This window comes from Quercus suber, unplaced genomic scaffold (genome assembly GCF_002906115.3).
Source record: "Quercus suber isolate HL8 unplaced genomic scaffold, Cork oak 2.0 scaffold_657, whole genome shotgun sequence".
Taxonomy (NCBI): domain Eukaryota; kingdom Viridiplantae; phylum Streptophyta; class Magnoliopsida; order Fagales; family Fagaceae; genus Quercus; species Quercus suber.
This window is the reverse complement of record NW_027070098.1, coordinates 371043-379914: the sequence shown is the minus strand read 5'-3', so window position 1 is coordinate 379914 and position 8872 is coordinate 371043. Positions and strand designations below refer to the sequence as shown.

Genomic DNA, 8872 nt, shown 5'->3' with positions numbered 1-8872 from the left:
AGAAAATTCCTTGCAAAAATGATGAATGATATTAACCACTAATATAATTTATTGTCATACCATTCATCATTTGACCATTACATCACTCACATCTTATTTGTCTTTTATCAAAATAAGGCAAATATACAATTATATTTCACATTTCATTTATTTAAAGAAATGAGTATTCTTCCTATTTTTGCAAGAAATGCTTATAAATGAATAGAATAAAATAAACATCTTCTTACAAGTAGGAATGCTTATCTATATATATATATATATATAACCGAAACCTTTGAAACTCCCACAATTTTCCACATCATCATTTTAATTTATAAAAAAAAAATTAATTTTTTAAACTAAATAGTAAATACTACAGGAAACCTTTGACAAACCCGACTATAGCCTATAGGTTTTCTGTGAAACACGAAAACAAATCTCTTCCGGAAAAATATTGAAAACCCCAAACACCCTCCCCAATTTTCTTCTCTCTTTCCCACCCATGACATAGCCACCGTTGTTCGTTGCCGTCACTATCAGCCACCATAGCCATCAAGTTTGTATCTTTGCCACTCTCTCTGTTTAACTTCAACCTGATAGTTTTAGAAAAACCCCCAATATATTTGGTAAATCCTTCACTCCATGGCCCTCTACATCTAAATACTAACACACAAAAAACCCCAGATAATGCATTCTAAATCATCCTAGATCATTATTTAAAAAAAAAAACAAAAGCAAAAACAAAAACAAACAAACAAACAAACAAATTAAACTATATTACTGTGTCTATGCTATGCACTCGCACCGCCAGTTGCTCACCACATGTCGTCATCTCAACTCTAGCTCCAGTTCAAGCCAGCACCATTGGTATATATCTCTCTCGCGCTTTGTTTAGTTACTGTTAAGTGGTTTATTGATTTTGTTGTCTTTCTTTTGACTTTTGCGAAACTGTGTGCTATATAAACTTGTTGCTCTACTTCAACAATTTAAGTTCCTTGACTTCTAAACATGTGGCTGTCTATTGATTTCATTAAAAAAAATAAAAATAAAAATAAAACTTATGGCTGTCAAGTTTAAAGTTTTACTGTGTTTTTTTTTTTTTAAAACTTCAGACTATGTACTAATTGAATGCAAGGAATTTGCTAATATGGTAGCAAGACAAACTCCAAATTTTGTGTTGTAAAAGTTCTTCGTCTGGTATAAAAAAAAAAAGTTAAAAGTTTTACCGTGTTGTAGAGATAAAGAATGTTATATATAATCTATATACTATATAGTATATAATAGGCTATTGTGGGGACAATTTTTGCTTCAAAGGCCAAGGGCTAGACCATTGGTTCATGCCTTATAAGGTGTAAAGAGGAAGGCTTTCTTTCTTATGTGGGACAACAAAAATTGCCTAAGGTTCCAACCATGGTCTAGCCCTTGGCCTTTGAAGCAAAAATTGTCCCCACAGCTATAATATATATGTATATATAAAATAGTTAATGTATTTATACAAGGGTATGACTTTTGAGATAAATACAAACAATTACTTAATAATAATTTGATTGTTCACACTTTTTTTTTCTTTTTAAATTAGCTATATACATGAAAACCATTCACAATTTGTGCATATTCTTTATAAAAACAAATGTTCAAGTTTCAAAAGTTATTGTCAATCATCTTTTCAAAATGCTAAAAATGTATTTGTTGAACCCCTAGAAAGCCTAATGTTTGACTTTACATCAAGTTTGTTTCAGTAAACAGCAAATTTAGCAATAGTGTTTATTGAAATTATTGATAGTGTATGATTTGCAAAATAAATTAGAGCAAAAAGTGGACTTGTGTAGTGAGGCTGTTGCAATCCTCTTTGCAAATAGTTTCCCCATTGTCTTTAATGTTGCTTTAGTTTCCAACATTACACTTTTAATGTAACATTACACATTCTTTTTCTTTCTCAATCTTTTTTTCTTTTAAATTCTTCGGGTCAAATCAATCTTTCACTAATTCTTTTAGCCTTTTTTTATTTATTTTATTTTATTTTATTTTTTAACATGAGATTGGTTAATTATAATTTTATTTAACTATCTCGTGCATCACACTGGTTAGCGACTAGTAAATAAATAGAATAAAATAAGCTTCTTCTTATAAGCAAGATTTTCAAACCCGGACTGGACCGGGAGGTCAGACTGTGAAAACCGAGAACCAGATTGAAATCCGGTTTTTTAAGCATAGAGAGTCTGGTATATGTGGTAATTCCATGAACCTCTAAAACCGAGGTTAGACTGCATGGTTCATGCAGAACCAGTGGCAATAACCATGCGGTCCAACCCCTTAGCAATTTATTTTTATATTTTGTTTTATAAAAACAACTTAACACAATTTTATTCTACTTAATTAAATTATCCATCTCTTACAAGGAATAAAAAAAATTTATAATTAAAATCCTTCAAAGATATTCAACTTTACTTCAAAAATTAATCATAAATTTTAATGTTTTCATNCATTAAATTTCCCTCACATATATAGATATATTAGTCAATTTTGCTAGTTTTATAAATTTAATACCTATATTTAGGCTTTAATTAATTATTAAATTAATTATAACATCATCACGGTTCGACTCTGGTTCGACCTCAGTTCAACCTCAAAAACCTTGAACCTCTTCCTTTTACGGTTCAATGAACGGTTCGGGTCTGAAAACCTTGATAAAGAATTCCTCTTAAGATATTTTTTTTAATGAAAAGAGGAAGTTTTTGGGGTGAATTTATGGACTCCACTATGTAATAGCAAAAGTAATATTACGTGTACCATTAGGGTGAGGCTATCATAAAGGGAACAACATCTTTATTGAAGTGTCAGTACTCGAACCATTTGAGTGAAGAGTTCCTGAGCTGGCCATAAAGTAATTTGCTTCTATTCGAAACATTTGCAAGAATGTTTTTACTTGTTAATATTCATACTTTAACAGTGTATTAATTATCCTAAATGCTCTCATTGCTCATTGGATAAGTTTGCATCTTCCTATTTTGCAGATTCCTTAGTGGTGGGCCTGGTGGCGAGGATGGTTTGCAACTCAATAGCCTTGCCTTGGGCTTGATTTGTCCTTACATTACAGCTAGTGGACGGAAATATCTCTTCTATTACTGGTGAGGGATCTCTTGATTCTCAAATTTTTTTTTTTTTTAATGGGAAAACACACTTCATTCAAATAGAAGAAAACTGGATTACATCATGGGCACACGTGTGCTCAATGAAGCTAGGGCATTCCTCTAGCCATGCGTTATAATCCACCACATGCAATGAATGTTGGGCGAGTAAATGGGCAGGGGCATTCCCTTGCCTTTTAACATGTGACACTCAGTAGCGACTCTAAGAATTTTTTTCAAGGTGTTCCTAAATTATTATTTTTAGTTGAAAGATCCAAAGGCCAAAGCCATCATCAAGTAGATGAATCTTGGGTACGTGGTTTTTTTATCAAATATTTGTCCATAATTTTAGCAAAAGAATAAACAATAAACTGTAAGTTGATTTGAAATATTAATAAAATTATTAATTATTATTATTTAGTTGTTTCATTAATTTGTTTGTCTTTTAGAATCTATAATTTGTTATATTTTTTTTCATTAATTATAAAATTATTAATTATTATTTAGCCTAACATAATTTAATTTGTTTATTTTTTATAATATATTGATTAATTAAATTATTAATTATTGTTTATTAGTTGCTTCCCTTAATTAATTATTGATTAATTAAATTATTATTTATTAGTGGCACCATGTGTATTTACTTCTCCCAATTCAAATTCCTCACTCTGCCCCAGTGATGTGCCCATCCACCCCCACCCCACTCATCAGACAATGAGACAAACCCCATCACAAGAGCTAGCTGCCAATCAGAAAATTTCACAATTACAAATCACAATAAAACAATTAATTGTATCTCACTAAGTCTCACCAACACCAACACCAACGGATAAAGCCAAAAAAAAAAAAAAAGTCAAGAACATGGCTAAAATATTAATAAAGTTAAAGCTACGCATAGCCAATCACAATTATCCAAAAAAATCAGATAAATTATTAAAGTTAACTGTTAAATATCCAAAAAAATCAGATAAATTATTAAAGTTAACTGTTAAAGTCTTAAAAGAATAAAGAGAGGGCCTTATTTATTTCATTTCAGATTTCACTACATTTTAATTTTTCAAATAAAAGAGAGAGACTGAGAGAGTCAGAGAGAAGAAAGCACTTCCATTTTAATTTTTCAGATAAAGAGAGAGAGACTGAGAGGGTCAGAGAGAAAAAAAAAAAGAGAGAGAAATTTTTAAGCATATATTTAATAATTAAATAAGAAAGTTAATAAAATAAAATAATAACCATGAAAACATTAAAATTTATGATTAATTTTTGAAGTAAAGTTGAATATCTTTGAAGGATTTTAATTATAATTTTTTTTATTCCTTGTAAGAGATGGATAATTTAATTAAGTAGAATAAAATTGTGTTAAGTTGTTTTTATAAAATAAATAAATAAAAAATTGTTAAAGGGTTGGACCGCACGGTTCTTGACCGGTTCGTACGGTCCAACCCCGGTTTTAGGGGTTCACGGAATTGTTACATATGTCTGGTTCTTTATGCTTAAAAAATCGGTTTTCATCACGGTTCAAGGTTTTCACGGTCCGACCTCCCAGTCCGGTCCGGTTCTGAGAACTATGCTCTTTATTAGTTTGTCCTCCTCTATTGATAATAATAATAATAATGTAAAGCAAATGAGTAAGAAAGTTGGGAGGGGGTGTAAAATGTGCTTGAGTAAACTAAAGAAGTAAAAGAGTGGTTGACTTGACTGAAAGATAGATGTAAAATTATTAAAACACATGTGAATAGGAGAAATAATAGATTCCAATTGAGCATGAAATATAATACAAAGTACACCATTTGATTTAAAAACCAAACTTTACAAGGTTGGATCAAATTATATTATAATGATCATTCATTATTTTTATTTTCATTTAATGTGTTATTTTACCCAAATGTATCTACTCAACATATTTTATATATATATAAGTGTATGAATAACCTATAATAGAGAAATAACAATTAATTTTTATTTAAAAATAAATTAATTAATAAAATTAGAAATGAAGAAGGAAGTGGATAAATAAAAAATAAATAAACAAACAAAAAAGGGATGGAGATGAAACAAAGAGCAAATAAATTCAAATGGCTTTATGTGACCTTTGTGTTCTTTAAGAGTTTTAATAGTATCAAAAAATGTAATGATAATTTTATATTTGAGTAAATTACATAAAGTTAGCATTCTAAGGTTTGAGCTAATAGGAAGCAAGTCCAAAATATTTCAAAAATAACCAATTTGGTAACTAAACTATATGCTCTTAGAAATGAAATTGTTGTATTTAGCATATGGTTTAGGGACCAAATCGGTTAGTTCTAAAATATTTTTTGAACTTGTTTAGCTTCATCTCAAACTTCAGAAATGCGAACTGTAATTTACCATTATATATTTAACCATAAAATTTTAGCTAAATAAAAAGTTTTTATTTATATTTTTTCTTTCAATTCTCTGAACGAGGAGACTAGGGAGGAAATTTTCTTGTAGGTATGGAAATCTCTCACACACGGTACGCCCCCACCATATCTAATTGAATTCAAGAAAATTTAAACAGGGCTTCATAGACATCATAGCTTATTACCACGAAAATATTATGTCTTTGTAATGTCCCTTCTTTATCGATTTAAAAATAATTATAAAAATAAAAAAGCAATAAAATGGAGGAGTAAAATAATGGTGTAATCAATAACTTTTGTGCCACGCTTAAAATTTTTTTAAAAAAATAATAATGAAAAAAGGCCTAACAGAGTTTCTCTTGAAACTCTTCAAATTGTATTATAAATGAGAAGAAAGAACCAACAATTGCGGGTGAAAGTGTGTAGAGAAGTGCGGTTATCTTTTTCTTTTATGCGTCTTCTCAATCATTCAATGCCCCAGCACCTTAGAAATTGCAAACGGCTTACTTTTTCCGGCTTCAATCAAAAATCTTTTTGACCATTTTATTGCACCACACTATGGAACAATAATATTATGCCACGTGTCAATAAATTCTTAATTATTTATGCTTTTAATTTCTGTTAGCTGAAATAATGGATTAAGGATTTATTGGGTTGCAGAGCTTGAGTGGTTAGAATTCACCTTAATTTTTTTAAAGTAAAATGCTAACGGATGCCCTTAGAATATTTGTTAACAATCTATTTAAAGAAAACTTTTATAGGAAAAGAAAAAAATATAATTAATATTTTGATAATTTTTTTCATTTCCCATTACAATATTGTTAAAACTTTCTTAAAATGAATTATCAACCATTGCTCTAAAGACACTCATTAACATGACCATTTTTTTAATTATTTTTTTGATAGTCTTTGAAAATGCTAATCTTTGTCTAGCCCAATATATATGGCATAACTGGCTCAACAATATATTGCTGGCAAGCATTATAAACAATTGGTTTTACTAAGCACATAGTCAAATTTTGGAGCAAAAATTGATATATTTTTAAAAATATATACATATTTTTTGGGGATATAGGGAAAAATTAGTTTTATACATATTTTTTTTCTAATTTTAAGAAGTCCCAAAGAATTGAGTAATGCTAAAGATAATACAATTTTAAACACATGAGTTTTACAAATAGGACAAAACTTAGGTACAGTATTTTAAGTACTATTCTTTAGGTTTCCCTCTTAAGATTATGCTATATAGCTACTTAACTAAAAAATACATTTTCATCCCATGAGAAAAAATCTACATGGTAAAATCTTAAGAGGTGAACCTAAGGAACAGTACCTAAGTACTGTACCTAAGTCTTGCCCTTACAAATATATGTGTCACTAGTCACAATAAATAATTTCAATAGGAAAATGCTAGAAATATTATAAATTTTACTTCAAAACCTTTATAAATTGATGTAACAATTAATATAATTTGTGGATGTTAACAACTTATTAAATGCATGTTTGAATTACTTTTTGTGATTGGTGATACATATTTGTAACCCTCATGTTATAAAATTGATAAAATTCCTAACATTATTTATTCAAATACTTGTTTGTTATATTCCTGAAGTGTCACTAATCACATTCATTGTTATATCATTTGTAAGTTTTTTTTTTTTTTAATTAAATTTGTAGACATAATATCATATAAAAGTAATGTTGTAGTAATCACGATTTGTCACCTCATATGTGAAAAATGTGGAAAACAAATACGTGTGAAATCTTTTGTGTTCGTAGTATTCATCCTCCAAAACATTTTAGTATTACTTGTGATATAGATCAGTACACTTAACTATTGCCTTAATTCTCAGAAGTTCAAGTGATAGCCCAACATAAATGGCATGCTTGTGATTAGGGGTGTCCACGGGTCAGGCCAAGTCGGGTTTGTGCCCAACTCGGACTCGACCCAAATGATTTGGGTGGAGGAAAATATGACCTGAAACTAACCCGAATGATCTGGTGGGATTTTTCGGTACGGGTCTCGTTGATTTCGGGTTATATCAGGTTGGTCTTAAGTGTTATCGCTATGCCTGATATTTGGCCAGATTTGTCGAGATGTATCCTAAATTTGGCCAGATCCGTCAAGATTTGGTCTAGATTTTGTCGGATAATAGTGAGATCTCGCCGAATTTGGTCCGAAAGCTTAATAATTCACCAAGAAGGTTAAAGCTTTCGGTTCAGGTCGGGTTTCACATGTTTTGAAATGGAAAACTGACAACCAACCCACTGGGGTTGGGTTAGAGAGTTTGGAACCCGCGTTCAATAGCCGGAGTCATCAAATGGGGTGGCGGCAAGTCAGACGCGGGTGGTTTGGCCAGTTGACGGGCCATGTGGACACTCCTACTTGTGATGGCTTATGTCTATAATCCACCCCCTCTCCTTTTCCCACTACTTACCTATCAAAAATAAAAATGAAAAAAGTTTGGCTCCAAAGATGTCTGAAACTTTAGGCTTCAACCCTTAATAAAAAACTAACACGTGTCTTTGTCATGTGCAATTACTTAACCCAGCCAACTAAGTAAGCTGTATACATTATACATGATAATCATACATATCATATTTCTATTAAGGATTGAAACCTAAGACTCCAAACACAACTTTGTCCAAAAAAATATTATTACCCTAATTCCCATCGAGTTAGGTGGAGTCCAATAAGATCATTTTCTCTACAAACCACTAATGAGAGCTACAGAGACAGCATTAATAAATGAAGTGAGGAGCAATCAATAAGGTTCAACCAAGATAAACAAGAATCTAAAGTGGGAATGGCGAACACTCTATAATAGTTAGCTTTCATTGGTCCAAAATACACGAATTGCACCTACATCCAGGGACAATACTAGTATGTATAATGTATTAAAAAAATACTAGCAATTTGTTTCAAATTGTGAAAACACACACGAACAAGAGAAATAATAGATTCTATTCATTTTTAGACCCCTTAAAACACAATTGGATTAACCTAGTTAACAAGCCAAGTTATTACTTAGTCCAAATTAAACAAATCTAGGTTAACACAATCATATAATCATATTAATGTAAATTGCGGAATATAAAGAACACAAAAATATGATGACCCAGGAAAACCAAATCGGTAAAATACCTGGGGAGGATTTAACCTAGCTATTCTCAAGATAAAACTGAATCCACTATGAAAGAATCGAAGTTTTACAATAGGGACTTAGACCACTATTATCCTATTACTACCTCATGTAGAAAACTTATTGACACGACCACGTGCAAGCTCCGAGACCACGGACTCCTTTCTTGGATTTTCTAGCAAGTACAAGCACTCCCGCTTGTGTATTTTTAAGTTCTTTAGTGCAACAACTGAATGATCATCAA

General features: G+C 30.7%; 1 protein-coding gene across 1 annotated transcript in view; it reads right to left on the bottom strand.

The window, feature by feature from the left end:
- Positions 1 to 4215, bottom strand: part of LOC136064284 (peroxidase 66-like) — a 9887-nt gene extending 5672 nt beyond the window's left edge. The window contains exons 1-2 of the mRNA XM_065765838.1: positions 4210 to 4215; positions 3775 to 3849 (exon numbers count right to left, since the gene is read on the bottom strand). Coding sequence (XP_065621910.1) covers positions 3775 to 3849; positions 4210 to 4215 — 81 coding nt within the window. The remainder of the gene's footprint in view (positions 1 to 3774; positions 3850 to 4209) is intronic.
- Between the last annotated feature and the right edge of the window lie 4657 nt (positions 4216 to 8872).